We start from the raw sequence: 25,319 nt of genomic DNA, 5'->3' as shown, positions 1-25,319 counted from the left end.
GACCGCGGGTGATGGCAGGGAGTCTGGCTTGCTGGGAAACTTGGCCTCTACAAACACTCCCTGAAGGGAGAAGTGATGGGGGGGGCGTCCAGGAGGCTGGTCCCCTCCCAGAAGTGCATGCAGGTGGAGAGGGGACTCGGGCGGCTGCTGGGACGGGAGCCAGATCCTCATTGCGACTTCCCGGCGTGGCTTTTCACCTCTTCTCTGTCACTTACGTCTTGTCTGTCTTGTCTCTCACTCCATCTCGACCTATTTATGTCCCTTTTTGAAATCATGCAAAGAGCCAAGTTTTTTATCTGGCCGACGTCTCCACTTGCCGGCCAAGCGCCCCTGGGTGAGCCCTTCCTCTCCCCCAGACTCAGTTTTCTGTTCTGCGAAATGGGCATAAAGTCTTCCCAGCACAGAGAGGGTGAGATGAGTGTAGGGTGCACAGGGCCAGCCCTCCTCTCTGCCCGCCTCGTCCTGCCCTGCTGGGCCCTCATCATCAGGGGTGGCCTCTCCCTCCACAGGGCGTCTGCAGGAGTCTTGCCCCCTTGGGTCCTGAGCCTGGGCAGGGAGGTGATGGTGGTGGCAGCAGAGGCAGAGAGCGGCCTGGATGTCGGGGAGGAGCTGGGCCACTCGGGGGGTCCCCGTCCCTCACTGAGCCTCTCCCTCTCTCTCCCTGACAGCCCCCCGGCGCCCAGGCGGAGCATGAACATTGAGGATGGCGCGCGCCCGCGGCTCCCCGTGCCCCCCACTGCCGCCCAGTAGGATGTCCTGGCCCCATGGGGCCCTGCTCTTCCTCTGGCTCTTCTCCCCACCCCTGGGGGCCGGCGGGGGCGGCGTGGCCGTGACATCTGCCGCCGCAGGGGGCTCCCCGCCGGCCACCTCCTGCCCCGCGGCCTGCTCCTGCAGCAACCAGGCCAGCCGGGTGATCTGCACAAGGAGGGAGCTGGCCGAGGTCCCGGCCAGCATCCCCGTCAACACGCGGTACCTGAACCTGCAGGAGAACGGCATCCAGGTGAGCTGGGCTGGCAGCCCGGGGGTGGGGGAGGGGCCCGGGGGTGGCCAGTCCCACCTCCCTGAGCTGGCAGAGCCTCCTGGGCGTCCCCACCAGCTCTTCACGCCCGTACCCTGGGCACTTATGAGATGCTGTTTGCATCCGAGTCACTTGAGCCGAGGCTGTCTGGGTTTTCTCGGCACAAGGCTCCCTGTGTCTGTACCAGCACACGGGGCCCCAGGGCAGGACCATCCGCCCTCCTCCCACAGCACGGCACAGGTGAGCCCTCAGCCTGGCCCCGGAGCCACAGGTCGTGCTGGGGGCGACCCTTCCCTGAGGCCCCTGTGCCACCTGCGCCACCGCACCTGCCGCGTGGCGTTGGCCACACGTGATGCATGACTCTGCCCCTCAGTTTCTTCATCCGGAAAATGGCGATGATATGATCTCTGCCCCAAGGGGCTGGTGCGAGGGCTGATGGGTGTCACACTTGTCAAGGATTTAGAATCGCTCTGGCCCCGGGCGAGCGCTCATATGCTGTGTGGTACGGGGATCACATCCCCACTCGCCGGAGTCGGTGTGAGAGCCCTGTGCTCCCCAGTACCGGCTGGCACTCGGACGGGGCAGCTGCCATCCGATTATAATTGTCATTAAGATGGGCCGTGGGCTGCCCTGGTGGCGCCGTGGTTGAGAGTCCGCCTGCCGATGCAGGGGACGCGGGTTCGTGCCCCGGTCCGGGAAGATCCCACATGCCGCGGAGCGGCTGGACCCGTGAGCCATGGCCACTGAGCCTGCGCGTCCGGAGCCTGTGCTCCGCAACGGGAGAGGCCACAGCAGTGAGAGGCCCGCGTACCGCAAAAAAAAAAAAAAAAAAAAAAAAAAAGATGGGTCGTAAGTGATGCTTTGGGGGCAGAGCTGTGCTATTTTGAAGCAGGGTCTCCCCCGCTCTGCTTTATTGACGCTGGGGCTGGATCACCCTCAGTGGGGTAGGGGGGCGGGCATCCTGTGCACTGTAGGATGTGGGGCAGCTTCCCCGGCCACTAGAGGCCAGTAGCATTCCGCCCCCCAGTTCCAAATGTGTCTCCAGATGTTGCCAGATATTCCCTGGGGAGGGAGGGAATTTCCCCACCCCCACCCCCGGTTGAGAAACACTGGGTTTTTTTTTTTTGAGCCTGGGCCACCACAGTGCAAGCGCTAACCGCTGGACCACCAGGGAATTCCCCTGACCTCCATGTCTTTAAAGCTGCAGCCAGCAACCCCTCCTCCTGCAGCCACCACCCCCTTCCCCCATCCAGTTCCGTCCCCCACGGCCCTCAGCATTTAACACAATGCCCGTTTACTTCTAGACAGAGGCCTGGAGTGTGAGATCAGGGAGGGCGCGTGTGGCTGTCAGTTTTACTCACTGATGTGTCCCGAGTGCCTAGACTACGGCCTCCCACGTGTAAGACAACCAAGAGACGCTGAACGGACCAAAGCGCTAAGGGGAAGGCCGGAGATGCTGGGGCGCTTGGGGCCCGGAGAGGAAGATGGTGAGGGGAGGTTTGCCTGCGGGACCCCAGGACCCAAGAGAGGCGTATTCAGGTGGAGGGATCGTCTGAGCAGCCCCTTGGGGCTGGGAGGGGGACTGGTTATCACAGAAGAGGCTGGACTTCATTCCACAGAGTCCAGGGGGGCTCTGGAGGGCTTTAGGCAGAGGGCACCATCGGCCTTGTGTGGTAGCCCCTGGGAGGATGGGTTGAGTGTATGCCGTTAGGAGGTGGCGGAGCTGTGGCGCCGGTGTCGCTTGGTCGCTGTCACATGTCAGCCAGTGCCCTGCCCTGGACCGGGGTGGGGGCACCTAGTGCAGTGCCGGCCACTGAGCAGCTGTTGGGGGACTGAATTGTTCAATGAGCCCCCCCAAAGAGAAAACGGCCCAGTTCCTCCAAAGGGATGCTGCTGGTGGTGTGAACTCAGCGGCTCCTCGTCGCAGACGCGATCCCTGATGCTCTAACCTCCCCCCTTCCGGCTCCCATTTCCCGGTTATCCCAGCCTGGCGTGCCATCCTGTTTATTGGTGGACCGCCTCTTCCCTTCTAGAATGTAAGCCACTCAGGGGCAGGGAAGGGCTTTGCCCAGAGCTGGTCCTAGCAGCATCTGTGGACTGTCACATGAATACACAAAGGATGCGTGGAGCACCAGCAACAAGGGGGCAGGTGTATGGTGAGAATGAAGGGAGGGTGTCGCCCCCTAAAGGGAGGCATGGACAGAGCAGCTGAGACTGCAGCTTGATGTGTGCGAGGCTGACTCAAACCACACGAGCAGAAAAGGTAGCCTCTAGGTGGAGGCAGCTGGTGAGGTGGGCCTGGAGCCCAGGGACGCAGTCCTGCAGGGGCAGGGGTGTGGTGATGTGACGCAACTCCAGCTTCAGTGGTCCTTGCCCCACGGCCACCCAGGAAGGGACAGCCTTGCCCTTGGCATTGACCCCCTAAGAGGTCCCCTCTCTGCCCCCACAGAGAGGGGCTCTGGTCCCCAGGCTGTCCAGGACAGTCAGATGGGGGCCCTGATCCCTTCCTCTTCCCCAGGGTCAGACCAGGATGTGCAGTGGGGGAGGGGAAGTTTAGCTCGGAGCCCTCTTCTCTCCTGGTTCTATGGGCTGGGATAGGAGAGGCCTGCATGGGGACAGGGGATTGACCAAATGCCTTTAAAACAGTGGTTCTCTGGGAATTTCCTGGTGGTCCAGTGGTTAGGACCCGGTGCTCTCACTGCCAGGGGCCCGGGTTCAATCCCTGGTCGGGGAAGTAAGATCCCGCAAGCTCCTCGGACCCGCCAAAAACAAAAAACAAAAAAGACACGGATATCAGGGTGGCCTCACGCAGAAGGTGACATCTGAACAAATGTTTGGAGGGAGTGACGGTGGGAGCCTTGTGGGGCATTCCAGGCAGGGGGCAGCAGGTGCAAAGGCCCTGGGGTAGAGCCTGCCTGTGTAGGAGGAAAAGCCACGAGCCTGGCGTGGCTGGAGCGGAATGAACTATGGGGAGAGGGCGGGAGGTGAGGACAGAGATGGGACAAAGGGGCCTCGGGGTCACGGTGAGGACTTGGGCTCTTCTCTGCATGAGACAGGAGCCAGGGGAGGCTTTGAGCAGAGGACAGACGGGCTCTGACTTGGGTCTCTCTCTGGCCAAGGTGTGGGGACTGTAGGGGCAAGGGCGATGGCAGAGAGGCCTGTTCGGAGGCTGGTGCAGAGTTCACGAGAAAGAGAGACTGGTGGCCCCAGGTTGGCCCAGACTGGTTGCAGTGGAGGTGTGGGGAGCAGACAGATTCTGGGTCTGTTTTTTGGTGGTGTTTTTTGTTTGTTTGGTTGGTTGGTTGGTTTTTTGGCTGCGTTGGGTCTTTGTTGCTGTGCACGGGCTTTCTCTAGTTGCGACAAGGGGTGGCTACTCTTCATTGCGGTGAGCGGGCTTCTCTTGTGGAGCACGGGCTCTAAGCATGCGGGCTTCAGTAGTTGTGGCATGCAGGCTCAGTAGTTGTGGTGCATGGGCTTAGTTGCTCTGCAGCATGTAGGATCTTCCCTGACCATGGCTCGAATCTGTTTCTCCTGCACTGGCAGGCGGATTCTTAACCACTGCAACACGAGGGAAGACCCTGGGTCTGTTTTGAAGGTGGAGACCGCAGGATTTTCCAGCAAAGTGGATATGGGAAAAGGAGAGAGGATGACTCTGTAGGTCTGAGTGGACCCCTTGGTTGGACCTGTCTGCTCGTGTGTCTCTCACCCCATCTCCCAGGCTACTGGTCTCCAAACGATGTGACCCACATCCCTGTCAGAATATACATATATGAATTTTATTACTAAAGTCATGCAAATGTCTGCAGCATCCATGGGTCGTGTATATCATACAACTTGCTCAAAAATGGCCACGTTAAAGGATGGGAAGCATGTCTTGAAATCCTAACGCTTTCGTTTCTCACCCCTGGGGGTTCTTGCAGCCCCCTGCTCTGGAGACCTCCGACCCCACCCCACCCCCAGACTGCACATTCCCTGAGGCCAGGGAATGTCCAGTCTGCAAAAGTGAACGATTCAAAATGTTCAATGGAATCTTCCTCCCTCGGTGGACACCTCGCAGATGGCGGGAGGAGTGGGGCCGCCATTAGAGGGGTTTTACCAAATAATTTTTTTTTTTTTTTTTTTTTGCATTACGCGGGCCTCTCACTGTTGTGGCCTCTCCCGTTGCGGGGCACAGGCTCCGGACGCGCAGGCTCAGCAGCCATGGCTCACGGGCCCAGCCGCTCCGCGGCACGTGGGATCCTCCCAGACCAGGGCACGAACCCGCATCCCCTGCATCGGCAGGCGGACTCTCAACCACCGCGCCACCAGGGAAGCCCACAAATAACTTTTTAATTATCCAGATAAGAAATGAAAACCTCAACCCTGGCCCCACTGCCTAGATACACATAACTACTGTCTACATTTTGTTTTAAAGCCTTCCTGGCTCTTTTCTGTGCCTATGTAAATGTGGTTTTAAATGATTTATCATAGAATGAATACAAACTAATTTAGAAAAACTAGAAAAGATACCTAAGTAAGAACACAGGGACAAAAGCCAAGTGTAATCCGACAACCACAGGTAACTCCCATTAACATTTGGTGTCTTTTTATTCAGAAACTCTGCAGGCATACCTCTGTGTGCACGACAGGGTTGGCTCTCTAAATGGATATTTTGGGTTTTTTTAAAAAAAAAAAAAAAGAAAAAATGGAATCACCCCATTTCTTACTGGCTGGCAACTGGCTTTTGGCACCTAGGAGTTCAACCATGAATATCTTTCTCCCTGATTCTGATACTTGTCTATTACGTGGATTTTCATGACTGCATTGGATTCCGATGCGTGAGCGTCCAGTTAATTAACTAGTCCCATCTTATTTCCAGTGTTTTATTTTATTTTATAAATTTGTTTATTTATTTTTGGGTCTTCGTTGCTGCTCACGGGCTTTCTCTAGTTGCGGCGAGCGGGGGCTACTCTTTGTTGCGGTGCACGGGCTTCTCATTGCGGTGGCTTCTCTTGTTGAGGAGCACGGGCTCTAGGGGTATGGGTTTCAGTAGTTGTGTCACGCGGGCTCAGTAGTTGTGGCTCACGGGCTCGAGAGCGCAGGCGCACGTTGTGGCGCACGGGCTTAGCTGCTCCGTGGCATGTGGGATCTTCCCGGACCAGGGCTCGAACCCGTGTCCCCTGCATTGGCAGGCGGATTCTTAACCACTGAGCCACCCAGTGTTTTCACTGATGTAAACAACACTGCAGTGAACATTCTCAGTTCTTGTTCTTTGTACTATTCTGGATGCTGCCCTTGGGGTAAATTCCTAGAAGAGGGATCGTGGAGTCGGAGGCTGTGACCCCCCCCCAAGGTGCACATACACGAGGCCCGGCACCAAAGCTCTGTAGAGGTGGCCTGAGTTGTGGAGATTCGAGAGTCCCCCCATGTCCACGGTCACCTGCTTGTCATCTGGCTCCTGCCCAGATGGTCATTTCCATGAGGGCAGGGACTTCGCCCTGCTCCCTGTGTCGTCCGCAGCACCTAGACCAGAGTCTGGCGCACAGTAGGTGATCAGCAGTTATTTGAGAATGGAAGGCCAGCCCCAGGGGATCTGGCAGAGACTGGGGGAGCGTCCGTGAGCGGGAGCAGGGGGTGAATCCTGCAGTGCCCGCCCTGAGAACTGGGGCAGCCCTGAGGTTCCCATCACCTGTTCCCACTCACCCCTGGCCTGTGGTCCAGCGAGGGCGAGGACCACGCAGGGAGCACGGGGACTCCAAGCACACGTGGCCACGGGGACAGGGGCTGAGCCTACAGAGATGCCTTCTAGGCAAAGCCCTGGGGACTCGCCTTCCCTCTGCCCTGTAGCCCTGTTGCCACTCAAGCCGGGCACCTGCCACCACCGGGTGGGCCCAGGGACACCTTTGTTTCCCTGTGCACTTGGGTCCACACAGACGCTGTGCCGCTGGGCTGGCCTCAGCCAGCTCCCCCCTCCTCAGGCAGGCAGGGGTCCTCCCTGGGCCCCCTTCCTCGGTCACAGGTCACAGCCTTGTCTCCTTGCCCCTACTCTGCTCCCCTCGCCTCCCCCAGAGCCAACCACCCTCATGTGTTTACTCTGGATCTTTCTGCCTGTGTGAGTTCTTGCAAAATGCTTAGTGTTGCTTTGTGTGCAGGTGTTTTTAATTTATGTAAATGAAGGTGCGTTCTAGATGGCTTTCTTTGTCCGCCGTTTTCACTTGGCCTGGGTTGTGAAGAGCCGTCCACGTCGCCCTGTGTGTGCGTGTGTGTGCTCGGCTGCTTTAACTGCTGCAGAATTTCCTTGATGGGCGTCCGCCCCACCCACCCCCAGGAAGCCTCGAGCTGCTCCTACCACAAAGCCTCCTTTAGGAACCCTTGGGGGGCTGCGGCATGATAATGTGTTTGGAATGTACACCGGGGGCACTGCTGGGTCAGAAGACAGGATGTACTTAACCTCACAAAGTATGCTGACCCGCCCAGGCCTTTAGGGGGCTGCCCTGGTCCCTCCAGGGGTCTAGCACGAGGTCCTGTGGTCAAGGCCTGTGGAGTCACTTGACAAGGAAATAGGCTTCCATCCTAAGAAACAGATCAACCCATCCTGAGATCCTCAGAGGTGCCCAGAGAGTCGTGTTGAATGCTGGATGGCACTACCGTCAAAACGTAGAAGCCGTCTCAGTTCCTGACGACTGGGGCACCGGTTCAGTGAATCACTGCACATCCTCACGACAGATTCTCATGCAGCGATTCAAAATGGAGTTTCGAAGACAATTGAAGGACACAGGGGAATGCTTAGAAGGTCATGCTGAGCTTTTCAAAGGATGCAAGGAGTATGTCCAATGTGTCTCTAAAATTTAATTTAAAACAAAATTCAGGGACCGCCCAGACCCTTTCACAGTGCCTTTTTTTTTTCCCTTGGCCGCGCCGCCAGGCTTGTGGGATCTTAGCTCCCCGACCAGGGATTGAACCCCGGGCCCAAGGCAGTGAACGCACCAAGTCTTGACCACTGGAACGCCAAGGAATTCCCTTAATTTCTTCTTTATGTTTTCTTTATTCCCTAAATTTTCTTCGGTGAGGGCATTTAATACTTTTTGTAATCAGGAAAAATTAAACGTAAAGATAACAAGTACAAAACGGTACACAAGCCGAAGAAAAAGGCCTACACTGGGATTTGCTCACCTTCCCCTGGAGGACGGAGGCGAAACTACAGTTTGTGGAGGATTTGCCCTGACTCGTTTGTTTCCTTGATGGTGGGATTGTTCCCACTTGACGGATGTGGAAACAGAGGCGCAGGTGGCTTGTTCACCTGCTTGTCCAAGGTCCCCCAGAGGGCAGTGAGCCCGGGGGCTTGCCCCGGGCCCCAGGAGCCACCGTGGAGAAGCAAGGCCCCGCCAGCCAGGGTTCCGCTTTAGGAAAGTCGATCTGTTGCAAAGAAGAACCCACTGTAGTGCGTGACCAAGGCAAACACCAGAAATGCTTTTCAGTTACATGCTAGTTTGCGATTTTCCGGGTGGCCGATCCCACCGGCATCAGGAAATACAGGGAGTTTTTGACCAGATGGACTTTTCCCAGCCAGAGCCCTTGAAGGAAGGGAATGGTGGACCGAGGGGTGCGGCATTGTCCTCTCCTGCAGGCCCGTGGGACACTCGGGTCACCTGCGCAGGAAGGAGCAGCCAGCCTCCGGGGCCACACCCAGGCCCCCCAGGACGGGATGCCTAATTCAACCTTTCCGGCTTCCATCCCGACTCTGGTTTCCTCCTTCCTTCCCCTGGAAGCACCCCCAGAACTCTGGATCATCCCGTCGCCCCCTCTGGCACTCGTTTCCACACCTGTCAAATGGGACTGCAGATGCCTTGTCTGTTTCTTCCTGACTTATTTTTATTATCACGTGTAAGACACACATACGAACACGGACGGGAATGTCCAGCTCAAAAGGTCATCAGAAAGAGAAGGGCCACGTCAGTGCCACCAGGGCAAGAAATAGAAAATAAAGACCCCTGAAGACCCCTGTGCTCTCCCCTCATTTCCTCCCCCTTCTCCCCAGAGACAACCCTCCCCAGAGTCCTCCCGGCGCCTACACTCCTGCATGTCCGGCTTCCTCGGCTCAGCACAGCTGCTGAGACGCATCCTTGGTGTTTCCTGTGCTGTGGCTTTTCCCCTTTTCCTTTTGTATCCTTGGATCCCATTCTATCTGATGCAGATACCCCAATTCCTGTACGCATTCCTATTGATGGGCATTTAGATCGTCTCCAGTCTGGGGCTCTCACTCTGCCTGGTTTTAGATTTAGTTTCTTCGAGCCGGAGGAGATGTGGGTGGAGCCCCTCCCCCATTTATTCCCTGAGAGTGGCCTGCCTGCCTCGGGCTGGGGCAGGAGGTGGGGGTTGGCACCAAGGCTGTCTCAGACTTTGTTGGCGAGCGACTCAGGAAAGGGGGATACACGCTTCCTGCCTCACACCTCACGGGGCAAGTCTGATGCCAGAGAGCTGGTCCGCTTCTTTGAACATCAGACCCTGAGGTGTCCCCTCTGGTACCTACCCTGATGAAGGAAGTGTCCTTCAGGACACAGCCCCACTCCTCCCCCCTCCAGCCTCCTGCACCCCGGGCATCACACCGGCCCTTTCCACTCCCTCCTAGCTCAGCACCTTCACACATGGTGTTTCCTCTTTCTGGAATACTCTTCCAGTTTCCCAATCACCTAGGTAACACCAGCACTTAAGATTGTAAGGAACCATTGGGGTTTGAATCACAACTCCTCAAGAACATAATGGAACTCATCGGGGCCTCAGTTTTGTCATCAGTAAAATGGGGATAACAGTCCTTCCATCTTAGGGCCACCAAGAAATTCCATGTCTTTAACCTTTGGACCAGCATGTAATGAGAACCACTGCATGCCAGGTGGTCTTGGGGGCCCTGGGGACTCAGTGGTCTCAGCAGCTCAGATGAGGGAAGAGGGGCTGGCGAGCGGTCAGCTCCTGAGAGGTCCAGCTAGTGTTGATAGTGAGACCATCATCAGGGTCGGTCACTGTCATCTTTCTTGAGTCAGAGAAATGTCTTGGCCTCAGAGGCACCTTCTCTGAGCCCCCGTTCCAGTCAGGCCCACGGGTCCGTCTGGTGCCCAAATCTGTTGGTCACACTTGTGGTCGCCGCTGGCCCCAGCACTCAGCACAGAGCCTGATGGACTGTAGGTCCCCAAATACAACTGTTAAGTTAATGCATCAGAGAATGGCTTGCCGTCTTGCCGAGCCATGTGGCCTCTGAACCTCACCACAGGCCCAGATCGCACCCCCACTTCTCAGTTGAGCAGACTGAGGGCCTCAGAGGCGGAAAGTGGAAGACGATTCATGCAGACCCAGCACTGCTCCAAGCCCTTCCCACGGCGACCCTGTGAGCAGGGCCTGTTCTTATCCCCACTGTACAGATGAAGAAACAGGTGCAGGAGTAAGACTCTGGTGCAAGAAGCCACAGTCGGTGGAATTGGGACTTAGCCCAGGCAGGCAGCCTGCAAGACTGGATTTCTTCAGCACCATTCCTTTGATCTGTATTTCTGTTTTTGTGCCAGTACCATACTGTTTTGATTACTATAGCTTTGTAGTATAGTCCGAAGTCAGGGAGTCTGATTCCTCCAGCTCCGATTTTCTTTCTCAGGGTCACTTTGGGTATTCAGGGTCATTTGTGTTCCATACGAATTTTTAAATTTTTTGTTCTAGTTCTGTGAAAAATGCCATTGGTAATTTGATAGGAATTGCATCGAATCTGTAGATTGCCTTGGGTTCTTCAGTGCCATTCCTGATGCTTCCTAATTCGTAGCTACTGGGCTCTCCACCCTGGCAAACTGATGACAGAACTGTAATCGAGTCCTGACTCCATCTCCGGAGTCCCTGCTCTGGCCTGACCTTGCCCATCAGGACACTCCCCCAAGCTTCCTCCCGGCCACCTGGCCACAGTCTGTTCCCCAACCCTCAGCCAGAGTCATCACGTCATTCCTGGGCTTTAAAATGGCCCATGTTCCCCCAAGAGAAGACCCTTCTTAAACTGGGTGTCCCAGCCGCACCTTACTCAGGGACGCCCCCTGCTGGGCTCAGACACCCTTCCCTCCCTTCGAAAAACACGCTGTCCCTGAATAGATAAAAGTCACTTTCTGTGCTTGCCCACACCGGGCACAGGTGTGATCCTCAAGATGCCACCATGAAGTCTCCACCTGGAAACAGGCTCCGACTGAGAGGAGGCTAAGACTCACGCGTCCCTCTCCCTACACTGCCTGTCCCTCCCGTGTCTGACCGGCCCTGGCTGGTCCATCACCCAATTCACATACCTGATTCATTTATTAAGCACCTACTGTGTGCCAGGCACTGCTGTAGGCACAGTGAGCAGGACAGATTCACGTCCCTGCCCTGGTGAAGCTGGGAGGAAACAGAGACAGTGCAGGAGGTGCACAGCACAATGCCAGTGTTTTTTTGTTTGTTTGTTTTGTTATTTAGTTATTTATTTTTGGCTGCGTTGGGTCTTCGTTGCTGCACGTGGGCTTTCTCTAGTTGCAGTGAGCAGGGGCTACTCTTTGTTGAGGTGCGCGGGCTTCTCATTGTGGTGGCTTCTCTTTTTGCGGAGCCCAGGCTCTAAGCGTGGAGGCTTCAGTAGTTGTGGCAAGCGGGCTTAGTTGCTCCGCAGCATGTGGGATCTTCCCAGACCAGTGCTCGAACCCGTGTCCCCTGCATTGGCAGGCAGGTTCTTAACCGTGGCGCCACCAGGGAAGCCCCAATGCTGGTGTTCTGGGCTGTGCCACACAGCATGTGGGATCTTAGTTCCCCGACCAGGGATCAAACCTGTGCCCCCTGCAGTGGAAGCGTGGAGCCCTAACCACTGGACCGCCAGGGAATTCCAATGCCAGTGTGTTTTAGATGGAGATGAGCTGAGTGAAACAGTCGAGGAGAGGGAGGTGCAAGTGGGGGAGGGGCGTGCCTTGAGCCTGAGCCTAACCCCACTCCCCCCACCCACCATCTGAGGCAAAGCTGGGGTGCACTAGCGGCTGGCACCCCCCTCTGGTGTAGAGCTCGCCCCTGCATTGTCTGCACGCAGGTTTACATACTCATCTGGGCTCCTGGGTTGGGGGTTGAGGGCAACTTCTCCCCAGTTCCAGGAGGCAGATCTTATAAGCCCCGCTGTACAGGTGGGGAAGTGGCCCCAGGGGGTCTGAAATTTGCTCCAAGTCATAGAAGCAGTAAAGGGCAGAGTCTGGATCAGGACCCCGGCTGTCTGACCCCAGAGCTTTAACCACCAGGCCGCAGGGCTCAACCTGCAATGACAGCCGGGCAGGGCTGGGGGCCGGGGATGAGACAGGTCTGTCTGAGCACAGTGGTCATTTGGGCAGCTGAGGACCCGTGGGGATCAGGCTCTCTCCTCTCTCGCTCTGGCCAGAGCCCTTCCTGCCTGCCTCCTGTAGCTGAGGTTGGCCGGCCCATGGTGGAGGCCGAGGCTGGTTCCATCCGCCCTCGCCCAGGATGGCCGCTGGGGGTGGGACATGGAGCCTCTAGGATGCCCCCCACCCCTGTTAGAGGGGTTGCCTGACATGGCCTGGAACCTCCTAGCAGGGACAAGTTTAGGATTTGTTTTTGGCGGTGGGGGGGTAACGGAGAGGGTGCTGCATTCTGAGTGGCCGCCCTGCCCCTGAGCTGGGCTGTGTTGTCGTGGTACATGCTTGTTCTCTCTTAGTCCTCAGGGCCCCTGTCCCCACGTTACAGAGGAGACTGAGGCCCCAGGAGGCCGAGTCTAGGCCTGGGGCAGGGCAGGGGGGCTCAGTGAGCAAAGGCGGGGGCCTACACGGGCCCCCATGCTTGGCCGGCTCTGGCCACATCCTGGCGGTCAGGGAAATCCCTACTGAAAAGCGATGCACGAGTCCCTGATCTCAGAGGAGGAAGAAATACGAGGAGTTGGCATAAAAACAGCCGGTATGGGGGAAAAAAAAAAAAAGGCTTTTAAATTATGAACGTAAAATAATTAACAAGATAAAAAAAAACCAACAGTAAGCTTACTAAACTTTTGTTATCGGTTCATTACATTCAAAACCCATATAAGCAATTTATCTTAATAGCGTTAAGATGAACAATTTACTTCATCATTTTCCAACCACAGTTAAATTTTTAATAAGGGATTTCTTGACAGTTTATTTTCTTAAAAATCCCAACAGAACACAACAGGGTTTCTTCTAGAATTAGTAGTGTTTACCTACCACCACCAAAGTGGAAAGTCCCCTAAATAATAGGCCAAGTTACGGGATGGAAAGAGAGGGGAGAAGCCCCCGTCAGGTCGGGAGGTGGTCACTGATGGGACCATGTTCCGGTGCCTGACCGGTGTCTGCATCCTTGGCAATCAGCACAGCGCCGGGCGCACAGGTTGGGGAGGGCTTAGCAAACGTGGGCTGAAGGAGGGAGGGGACTTGGTGACTTGGGTAGTTAGGACCCCAGGCCCAGCTCCTCTGCCACATCACAGGATGTCAGCGTCCCATCAGGCCAAAGATGTCGGGCTGGGAGGGCAGGGGGATTGGCCTGCTTCGAGAACCAGTCCCCACCTTGTCTATCCCACTCTGTGTCAGTGAGTAGGCCCTGGGCGTCAAAGAGGATTTGAGATCCTCTGGCCTCAGGGGTTTCAAATTGTGCTGTGAAGGGGCCACAGGCCTGCCTCTCCCCCTGCAACCAGGGCAGCTCCCCAGATCCAGATCCCTTTATACCATTACCACTTGAATGATCATTTGCATAATAGTATGTTTACTGTTTCTCCTCCCCTCTCAAGGTCAGGCTCTGGGAACTTGGCTATGGCCGTCTTGTCCATGCAGGACCCCCAGAACCGGCATGACGCTTGACCCATAGCAGGCACTCAAAGAATATCTGTCAAATGAGCAAATCACCACGTGGGTGATGTTTGAATAATGAACGGGCTCCACAGCTCAAAAACACACCAAAACCCACACACAGCCCAACCCTCTTGGTTTAGGTGGGTGCGCATGGGGGAGACCTGGTGTTTAGATTCAGGAGAAGCCGACTTTGAGTCCTAGTTCTGCTACTTTGGAGCTGTGAGACTGAGGGCAAATGACTTTACCTCAGTGAACCTCCATTCCCTCGGCTGTAAACCATAAAATATGAAGAAGGAAGGCAGGGACGTGTGGTTGATAATCTCCATGTGACAGGATTTCCACAAGGATTCAAGGAGATCATGACCTCAGAGTGTTTAGCACAGGGTCCAGTGAATACTAGGCACTTAACACATACTGGATCCCCCCTTTTGCCTTATTAGAAACCCGCCCTGCATGGCACTTTGTCAGGGTCAGAGATGGGATCAGCCTTGTATTGTTTGGAAGAAGAGGAGAGGAGTTGCTTGGCTTTGCTCTTTAGGTATGCATGCTAAATCTTAAGGCTAACCACTAAAAGGAGAGAAAATACATAAATCCTAAGATAGTAAATGGGGGAAATAGAATAAGAAACTCGATCTTTGCAAAAGGTCATAGGAAAAGGGAATGAATAGGCTGCAAAAAAAAAAAATCAGGACAAATAGAAAGCATGAAAAAACATAGGAAGAATAATTCCAAATAGATTAGTCATTACAATAAATGTAAACAGACTAAACTTCCTGTCAAAAGACAGAGATTTTCAGACTGAATTAAAAACAAAATCCAGGGCTTCCCTGGTGGCGCAGTGGTTGAGAGTCCACCTGCCGATGCAGGGGACACGGGTTCGTGCCCCAGTCTGGGAAGATCCCACATGCCACGGAGCGGCTGGGCCCGTGAGCCATGGCCGCTGAGCCTGTGCATCCGGAGCCTGTGCTCCACAACGGGAGAGGCCACAGCAGTGAGAGGCCCGTGTACCACAAAAAAAAAAAATCCAAGAGACATACCTAAAACATAAAGACAGAAAGGATGAAAGCAAAAATGATGGCAAACACTAACCTAAAGAAAGCTTGTGTGTCTTTAATAATATCAGACACATGGACTTTAAGGCAAAAAGAAGAATAAGTTGGAAACAGTACCAAAAACAGAACACTGGTGCTCTTTCATCTCCCAAGTTCTGTCACTGAGGATTTCAACATTTTGGGTGCTGTCACCCAGGCCGAAAGCCGTGCAGGCACATTGACTCACACAGTGGGTACTCTCCAAATATAAGCCTTGTTCATTCTGAAGTCCGCCATGAACTAGGCCTTGACCTGAGTGCAGGGAATGCAGAAATGACTCAGATGGAGTCTCTACTCATGAAGACTCACAGCCTAGACAAGGAGACAGATGCATTGAACCAGTGTGAGAAGGGTCTGATAAGAGGATGCCTGTGATGTGTCGGTGAACAGGAGGCCAAAGAGAGCCTCCGGCAGAAAGCGATTGGAACATCCCAGAGAACTAGGGGGAAGATGGCATTCCAGGCAGAGGGCACAGCCTGTGCAAAGGCAGAGAGGCTAAGCAGAGCCTGGGGGGCGCATAGAACCCCAGACATCTCCCTGTGGCTGGAGTAGAGGAGAGGCCAGTGGGGCAGGTCCTGCAGAGCCTCTGACACCAGGCTGAGGATCATAGGGAGCCATGGGAGGGCTGTGAGCAGGGATCTGGTAGGGTCTGAACTGCATCTTAGACAATTCTGACAGCTGATGTAGAGGAAAGAGGCTGGGGAAGAAACTGGAAGCCCAGAGGCAGGACAGTTGTTAATGATCATTATCAGCTGCATCAACAATTTACAAATATGTATTATTGCCTGCTTGCCATGTCCCAAGCATTCATTATCTCGTCCAAGCCTCAAAATAACCCTGCAGGACCTGTGAGGAAAGTGGGCTCAGAGACGTTAGGACACTCAGCCAGGTTCACACAGCTGGTCAACAGCAAAGGCGAGATTCAGACCCAGCCCTGACTCCACCCCCCACCCACTAGGCTACTCCCCAGTCACCCTGCAGAGAGGAGGAGGGAGAAAAGACTGGAATCCTGTTAAAAATAAAGGGACTCACTATTTTAAGCAATCCTACAGCACATCCTCAATAAAACCAGACTTCCCTTCTCAGCAACACCCCCGTCCTGCTTATTCCCAAGTGCATCATTCAAGTGGCTGGCGGGGGGACCCCACCCGCTGTGGGAGTGCCCCTGCATCTCCCTTCACACACCCCCTTCTCATCGCAACTGGGACAAAGCACGTGGAGCAGCCGCAGCCTCGGGCTCTGCCAGGACGCACCTTATGGCCATGGTGTGGTTTCAGTTGCTTTGTCCAGAGGATCAGGGAGACCTGGGCTGGACTCCCAGCTGCAGGCTTCCCACTTCCCCCGGGGAAGGTGAGCAGCCCTGCTGAGTCGCTTGACCTCACTGAGCCTCAGCTCCTGATCTCTGAAACGGGGCACGATGCTGGCCTGTGTGCTGCCCTGGTTCAAACCCCTCATCGAGTAACCTCGCTGAGTGGTTCCTTCTGTGAAAGTGAGCTAACAACACCCGCCCTGCAGGGCCGGTGGGGGACAAGCTGAGCTGACGGATGGGGACACCCAGCCCAGAGCCTGGCATTCATCACTGTAGCCCAGATGCCACCTGCAAGTGCCAAGCCTTGTGCTGAGCGAATCTCACCGATTACCTCGCATCCTCGAAACAGCGCTGCAGGGCTGACATTACAACGCCCTTCCACAGAGAATGGTCCTCCTCCATTTGCCCCTTCAGAACTCCTTTATCCCCGTTCAATAAATAAGCGATGGGCTTCCCTGGCGGCGCAGTGGTTGAGAGTCCGCCTGCCGATGCAGGGGACACGGGTTCGTGCCCCGGTCCGGGAAGATCCCACAGGCCGCGGAGCGGCTGGGCCCGTGAGCCATGGCCGCTGAGCCTGCGCGTCCGGAGCCTGCGCTCCGCGGCGGGAGAGGCCACAACAGTGAGAGGCCCGCGTACCACAAACAAAAAATAAATAAATAAGCATGGATGGATGAGTGTGAGACATTTGGGCTGGGTCCAAGGGAGTGAGCAGGGGTTTTCGAGGTGGATGAAAAGGGAAGGGAATTCTGAGCAGAGGAAAGAGTGTATGCAAAGGCGGAGTGCCTGTGAGATAGCGCCAAGAAGTTGATACTGGCTGAAATGTAGCCAGAGTGAGGGCTGCAAGTGAGGGGAGCCTACAGGCCAGGCCAAGCGGGCCTTCCAAGGCAGGCTGAATTTCCTTGGAGGGCACTGGGGAGCCACGGAGGGCTCTAGAGGAAAGCAGAGGCAGGGCCAGCTCTGGGTGTGGCAAGGCCCTGGAGATGAACTTGAGCGGAGAGACTGGAGGCCAGGCAGTTTGAGGCCTGAGCTGGACCGTGGGGACAGAGAAGATGAGACATTCAAAAGGATTAGAACCGGCAGGCTTGCTGGCTGACCAACCCTAACAAGGGGAGGCCGTGGACGATGCAGGGGGCTCTAGGCTGCAGGCCCGCTTTCGACTGGGAAGGCAGGCTGGAGGGGCCGCGCTGAGAACAGGGACCCCGGGAGGAGCGGGGGCAGAGTGGGGCATGCAGATGGGTTTGCTGGGAACTGGGGAGCCCCCGGAACTACATGTGACTCAGACCAGGCAAGGGGGCGACTCCAACACCTGGGCCAGCAATCCCTTTGTTCTCAATTTGTCCGTCCAAACCCTCAAGTCTGACCTTCAGACTTCATTCTCTCCCTAGCGATTAGTAATGCCTGGATCATTACTTCATTCTCTCCCTAGCGATTAGTAATGCCTGGATCCTCTTATTATTATTACCACTATTATTATTATTAGAAACAGCAACTAGAGGCCTGCTTGGTGCTTTGCCAGCGTTTCCCGGGGCAGTGATGAAAGGCAGCCTGTGAGAAGGGTTCTCGGGTTATTATATTTGGGAAACTCAAGAGTCGAGCAAAGCAAAGGGGCCTGTTTGGTCAGGAAAGCTTTTCGTTGTGCTGTTTAGAACCTCACGGGATGGACAGGCAGCAAGAGAACACGATGGGAGGCGAGGGGTGGGAGGCGAGGGGCTGGGCTCTTCCCGGGGTCCCTCAGAGGAGGAAACCAAGGCTCCAGCGGCCCACGCAGCAGAGCTGCGGCTCCAGGGCCCGAGGGCTGTCAGGCCAAGGCTCTCCGGCGCCCCCTTCTTCTCACCGCACACAGGCACGGCCGCATGGGCCACACCGCCGGCAGGCTGCAGAGACCCCAGGCCAGCCCTCGTGATCCTCGTCCAGTTCTAAAGATTAGCCCGTGTTCGCTGCCAGAAATGAGAGGAGGCGGAAGCATGTTAAGGAAAATAAAAAACTGACCTTGTCAGGGCTTCCCTGGTGGCGCAGTGGTTGAGAGTCCGCCTGCCGATGCAGGGGACACGGGTTCGTGCCCCGGTCCGGGAAGATCCCACATGCCGCGGAGCGGCTGGGCCCGTGAGCCATGGCCGCTGAGCCTGCGCGTGCGGAGCCTGTGCTCCACCGCGGGAGAGGCCACAACAGTGAGAGGCCCGCATATTGCAAAAAAACAAAAACAAACAACAACAACAAAAAACTGACCTTGGCAATTCCATCTCAACATCAGAAAGGAGGTGTAGCCCCGGGGAGGGATTCTAGGTGGCCACGGAAGTCAGGTTTTAGAAGCATACCCATGATATGGGAAAACGCTCACAATATACTGTTATTGAGGGGAAATGCAGGACCTGCTGCCGAGGGCGTGGACTGTGAAACACACATCGGACCCCCGAAGACTTAGTGTGAAAAGAGAGTAAAATATCTCATTTGTAAGTTTCCCTCTTGGTTACATGTTGAAATCATAGTATTTTGGACCTATTGGGCTAATCAATTATTAAAATTGGTTTCATCTGTCTTGGTTTTTTTTTTTAATGTAGCCTCTAGGAAATTTAAAATTAAACAGGTAACTGGTGTCGTATTTCTGTTGGATCGCGCTGGCAGAAATGGTGGCTGTTATTGTCTTATGATGATAACTGTACCAGGAATATTATTTTCCTTATGCTGGGTGCCTCCCAGGTAGAGTCTTTTCTTAAAGTTTTTACAGTGTTTTTCTACTTAAAAATAATTTTGGGGACTTCCCTGGCGGTCCAGTGGTTAAAGCTCTGCACTTCCACTTCAGGGGCACGGGTTCGACCCCTGGTCAGGGAACTAGGATCCCACATACCGCGCAGCACGTCCAAAAAAAAAAAAGTAATTTTTGTTCATTAAAGAAAAAAATAACTTGAGTTAAAATTGCCCAGAATCCTCATCCGCTGGAGTTCACCACTAAGAAGTGGTTAGGGCATTTCCTTGCAGTCTTTTCTCGGTGCATAGACGCAGATACCTAATTCCTCAGCTGCTTTTTTTAGTTCTACAAAGTGACAAGCACACAGTATGCTACCTAGAGTTCACCATTATCCCCTTAATATTATAATGCAAGTGTTTCCATGGCGTTAACTAGGCTTCAGAAACGCTATCTGATGGCTGCATGGTCTTCTGTGCCTCAGTGTACCTGGCTCAGTGATCAGTGGGGAGAATCTGGTAAGATTCTGCCTTCCATGCCCAGCCCAACACTGCCCCTTCTGTGGTGCATCAGCCTCAGCCCTGAGAGGTGGCAGCCAAGTTCAAGGATTAAGAGGCACGACTCTGGAGCCAGACAAGCTCGGTCCAATCCCAGATCTGCCATCCCCTCCTGTGCATCCCTGGGCAAGTCACTGCACCTCTCTGTGCCCTCCATCTCCTCCCGCTTAGATGGAGATAATTCTTAATCCCTCATGTGAAACCCTTGAGGCTCGGTGAGTTTGGGCCCCTGATATTAGAAAGGTATTAATATACAGCATAGATTTTTACAGCACCCCCAGTTGATCTTACACCCCTTATCAAATCTGGGTGTGTTTCTAGCGTGGAATCTTTGAATAGTCACGTGAGTGGGATCAATAAAAGCTTTAAACAGCTTCACAGGAGTTCTGACCAGGTTTGGTGCCAAAGTTATGAGAAATGTGGTTCTCAGAGCTCTGTGGATTTCAGAGTTGTGTGTATTGAAGAAGCACCTATCTCACAGGGCAGTTTGGAGGATTGAGTTGTCAGCTCTAAAGCACTTAGAACAGCGTCTGGCACCCAGGAAGTGCCCGATGCATCTTAGCTGCTGGTATAACTATTTTGAATCTTTTTTTTTTTTTTTGGCCATGCCACACGGCTTGTGGGATTTTAGTTCCCCAACCAGGGATCGAACCCAGGCCCTCCACAGGGAGTGCGCAGAGTCCTAACTACTGGACGGCCAGGGAGTTCCCTATTTTTAATCTTTTTGATTGAGGTGTAATTTACATAGAATAAAATGCCTCTCATGTGATGGGTACAGTTTGGGGAGTTTGGTTTTCTTTTTAATATTTATTTATTTGGCCCCATCAGGTCTTAGTTGCGGCATGCGGGCTCTTCCTCGCGGCACGCGGGCTTCTCTCTAGCTGTAATGCGCCGCGGGCTTAGTTGGCGCGCGGGCTTATTTGCCCCACGGCATGTGGGATCTTATTTCCCCTACCAGCGATCGAATCCACATCCCCTGCATTGGAAGGTGGATTCTTAACCACTGGGCCGCCAGGGAAGTCCCCAGTCTGGGGAGTTTTGACAGTTACACTCACCCTTGTAGGCACCACCCCAACTAGGGACATTCCTATCGGCCCGGAAAGTTCTCTCGTGCCCCTTCCCAGACTGGCCTCCCCCTGCCCCAACACACACACACACACACACACACACACACACACGCGCGCGCGCGCTTGTGGAATGGACAGGGTCCTACGGCATGTGCTCCTTGGCATCTGCCTGCTTTTGCTCAACCTGACGCCCATGAGATCCATCCAAGTCATTGTGTGGAAAGTTCATTCCTCGTCATTGCTGAGCCATAGTGTTCCATCCTACAGACACAGAGCGTGGGCCCTTCACCTGCTGCCGGACGCTGGGTCATTTCCGGCTTAGGCTGTAATGAACACAGATGCTGCAAGCACCCGTCACAGGCCTTTGGATGGATATCTGCTGTCATTTCTCTTGGGGAAATACTCGGGCATAGAATGGCCGGGTCCTGTGTAACTAACTCTCTGTTTAACTTTATAAGAAACCATCAAACTGCTTTCCACAGTGAGCTCATGGTCTTACAGCAAAGGTGGAGAGACGGGGAGGCTCGGCACCCTCACCAGCACTCAAAACTCTGTGATCCAGACACAGAGAACAGACGCGTGGTTGCCAAGGGGGAGGGGGGAGGGGGGAGGGTTGGAGTGGGAGTTTGGGATTAGCAGATGCAAAGTATTATATATAGAATGGATAAACAACAAGGTCTTACCGTAGAGCACAGAGAACTATATTCAATATCCTGTGATAAACCGTCATGGAAAAGAATGTGAAAAAGAATGTGTATATATATTCTTTTTCATATATGAATATGTACATATATTTTCATATATGTACAACTGAATCACTTTGCTTTACATTAGAAATGAACATTAAATCAACTATACTTTAGGGACTCCCCTGGCGGTCCAGTGGTTAGGAGTCCGTGCTTCCACCGCAGGGGATTCGGGTTCGATCCCTGGTTAGGGAACTAAGATCCTGCAAACCACAGGGCGCAGCCGATAAATAAATAAATGAATAAACTATACTTTAATAAAATAAAAATTTTAAAAACCCTCTGTGGTCGACTCCGTTAGTATCAGTATCACTGATGGTGTCGCCCCTTCCCGACCCCAGGTGATCCGGACGGACACATTCAAACACCTGCGGCACCTGGAGATCCTGCAGCTGAGTAAGAACCTGGTGCGCAAGATCGAGGTGGGCGCCTTCAACGGGCTGCCCAGCCTCAACACCCTGGAGCTGTTCGACAACCGGCTGACGACAGTGCCCACGCAGGCCTTCGAGTACCTGTCCAAGCTGCGGGAGCTCTGGCTGCGGAACAACCCCATCGAGAGCATCCCGTCGTACGCCTTCAACCGCGTGCCCTCGCTGCGCCGCCTCGACCTGGGCGAGCTCAAGCGGCTGGAGTACATCTCCGAGGCAGCCTTCGAGGGCCTGGTGAACCTGCGCTACCTCAACCTGGGCATGTGCAACCTCAAGGACATCCCCAACCTGACGGCCCTGGTGCGCCTGGAGGAGCTGGAGCTGTCGGGCAACCGGCTGGACCTGATCCGCCCGGGCTCCTTCCAGGGCCTGACCAGCCTGCGCAAGCTGTGGCTGATGCACGCCCAGGTGGCCACCATCGAGCGCAACGCCTTCGACGACCTCAAGTCGCTGGAGGAGCTCAACCTGTCCCACAACAACCTGATGTCGCTGCCCCACGACCTCTTCACGCCCCTGCACCGCCTCGAGCGCGTCCACCTGAACCACAACCCCTGGCACTGCAACTGCGACGTGCTCTGGCTGAGCTGGTGGCTCAAGGAGACGGTGCCCAGCAACACGACGTGCTGCGCGCGCTGCCACGCGCCCGCCGGCCTCAAGGGGCGCTACATCGGCGAGCTGGACCAGTCGCACTTCACCTGCTACGCGCCCGTCATCGTGGAGCCGCCCACGGACCTCAACGTCACCGAGGGCATGGCCGCCGAGCTCAAGTGCCGCACGGGCACGTCCATGACCTCCGTCAACTGGCTGACGCCCAACGGCACCCTCATGACCCACGGCTCCTACCGCGTGCGCATCTCTGTCTTGCACGACGGCACGCTCAACTTCACCAACGTCACCGTGCAGGACACGGGCCAGTACACCTGCATGGTGACGAACTCGGCCGGCAACACCACCGCCTCGGCCACGCTCAACGTCTCGGCCGTGGACCCCGTGGCGGCTGGAGGCGCCGGGGGCGGCGGGGGCGGCCCCGGGGTCGGGGGCGGCGGCGGGGGCAGCGGCGGCTACACCTACTTCACCACGGTGACGGTGGAGACCCTGGAAACGCAGCCCGGGGAGGAGGCCCTGCAGCCGCGGGGGACCGAGAAGGAGCCGCCGGGGCCCACGACGGACGGCGTTTGGGGCGGGGGCCGGCCGGGGGAGGCGGCCGGCCCGGCCTCGTCGTCCACCACGGCGCCCGCCCCGCGCTCCTCGCGCCCCACGGAGAAGGCGTTCACGGTGCCCATAACGGACGTGACGGAGAACGCCCTCAAGGACCTGGACGACGTCATGAAGACCACCAAGATCATCATCGGCTGCTTCGTGGCCATCACGTTCATGGCCGCCGTGATGCTCGTGGCCTTCTACAAGCTGCGCAAGCAGCACCAGCTCCACAAGCACCACGGGCCCACGCGCACAGTGGAGATCATCAACGTGGAGGACGAGCTGCCCGCCGCCTCCGCCGTGTCCGTGGCCGCCGCCGCCGCTGTGGCCGGCGGGGGCGGCGTGGGCGGGGACAGCCACCTGGCCCTGCCCGCCCTGGAGCGCGACCACATCAACCACCACCACTACGTGGCGGCCGCCTTCAAGGCGCACTACAGCAGCAACCCCAGTGGCGGGAGCTGCGGGGGCAAGGGTCCGCCCGGCCTCAACTCCATCCACGAACCTCTGCTCTTCAAGAGCGGTTCCAAGGAGAACGTGCAAGAGACGCAGATCTGAAGCCTCCGGCCTGCCGGGCAGGGGGGCACCCCGGGGCGGGGGCCGGACCGGGACCCTGCCCCCAGCCCCAGCCCCGCACAGGGGAGGTCGGGGCAGGCAGCTCGGAGCCCCACCCGCGTCCGCACCCCAGGGCATCTTGCCCCAGCGAGGACAGTGCGGGGCTCCGGGAATGGAACCCCCGGGGTTCCGGCCTCGCCCCACTCCCCGGTCGCGGGAGGGGACGCAGGACGGGAGTGGCCGGAACCCTCCGCTTTTCCTCCTCGCTCTCCCGACCAACTTCTCCCGGCCCTCCGCCTTCCGGGGGAGAGAGGAGCTTTTTTCAGGGGTGTCCTCTCCCCTCACGCCCAACAGCCCTCCTTTTACGATTCAGTTTTTGCAGTTTGACGCCTGTCCCCACCCCACCCCCAGCCCCGCCCTCTAAACTGAAGAGACAGCCACGTGGTCAGAGCCTCCCGAGCCCCTGGCCCTGCCCTGGGGGAGTCCATTCCCGGCCCCTGGTCCCCATTGGCCGGGGGCGGGGCGGCCTCAGCCCGCCCCCCACCGTTGCCCCCAGCCCTCTCCTGCCCCACAGACTCTTTTGATACTGAAGGGAGGTTTGCGTCAACGACTACCTGCTCTGTAATTACTTTAAAAAAAAAAAAACACGGAAAAAGTAAAAAAAAAAAAAAAAAAATTTTTTTTTTTTTGGTTATGAAAGCATGGAGGAGAGAGAAAAGAAAGGGAACATGGGTGGGCAGTAGAACGAGAAGATGGAAAACTCCAGGCCCCATCTGGAAGGTCAGTGGGAGAGCCGGCACCTCTGAGTGGTCTTAGGCCCCTACCCTTTCACCTCCGAGGCCCTAGAGAGCGGCTTGGTCACCCAGCACGCCTGGCATTTGTGTTTATTCTGCCTGCATCCCTTTTGAGGCATGTACTAGGGTCCTCTCCCCCAACCTCCCACCTCACAGCAGAAACCTAGGGGGCCTGGGGCTTCCCTGGTAGCACGGTGGTTGAGGGTCCGCCTGCCGTTGCAGGGGACACGGGTTCGTGCCCCGGTCCGGGAAGATCCCACGTGCCGCGGAGCGGCTGGGCCTGTGAGCCATGGCCGCTGGGCCTGCGCATCCGAAGCCTGTGCTCCGCAGCGGGAGAGGCCACAGCAGTGAGAGGCCGCATACCGCAAAAAAATAAAAGAAAGAAAAAAGAGAAGAAACCTAGGGGGCCTATCTCCTGGGGCTGCCCTTACAAGGTACCACAGACTGGGTGGCGCAGAACGACAGAAATTTAGTGTCTCAGTTCTAGAGTCCAAGGTCAAGGTGTGGGCAGGGCCGCGCTCCCTCTAGAACCTGTAGGGGAGGGTCCTTCTCTGCCTCTTCCAGCTTCTGGTCGCCTCAGATGTACCTTGACTGGTGGCAGTGTCACCCCAGTCTCCACAGGGCGTTCTCCCTTGTCTCCACAGCACCTTCCCTCTGTGCATGTGTGTCTCTGTGTCCACATTTCCCCTCTTTATGAGTCATATTGGATTGGGAACCACCCTACTCCAGTACAACCTCACCCTGGTCATCTGCAAAGACCCTGTTTCCAAATAAGGCCACATTCACAGGTCGTGGAGGTGAGGACGCAATTCATCCCATCTCAGAGCCAAACCAGAGGGGTCCCATTCAAGACACTGCCGCGCGGAGAAAGCGGGTCACGTCGAAGGGGGGGCGAGGAGTGAGCTGGGGGAGGGGTGCGCCAGCTGGGGCCAGCGGAGCAGGAGGGGCTGCACTTTTGTCTTGTTAACTCAGCAGCAGGAGGCAGAGCCCAGGCCCAGGAAGTGGGGGGGGGGCTACGCTGCAGCTCAGGAGGGCAGCTCACACGCAGAGCCCTCG

General features: G+C 55.9%; 1 protein-coding gene across 1 annotated transcript; it reads left to right on the top strand.

The window, feature by feature from the left end:
* Window positions 1–703: 703 nt before the first annotated feature.
* LRRC4B (leucine rich repeat containing 4B) lies at window positions 704–24,525 on the top strand (the record flags this gene model as incomplete). Its single annotated transcript, XM_079906552.1, has 2 exons — window positions 704–1,000; window positions 21,631–24,525. The coding sequence occupies 2 exons, from the start codon at window positions 704–706 to the stop codon at window positions 23,470–23,472; spliced, it is 2,139 nt and encodes a 712-aa protein (XP_079762678.1). The 3' UTR covers window positions 23,473–24,525.
* Window positions 24,526–25,319: the final 794 nt, after the last annotated feature.

The sequence above is a fragment of the Stenella coeruleoalba genome (assembly GCF_951394435.1).
Source record: "Stenella coeruleoalba genome assembly, chromosome: 20".
NCBI lineage: Eukaryota > Metazoa > Chordata > Mammalia > Artiodactyla > Delphinidae > Stenella > Stenella coeruleoalba.
The sequence above is the reverse complement of the archived record's forward strand: the minus strand, read 5'-3'. Positions and strand labels throughout refer to the sequence as shown.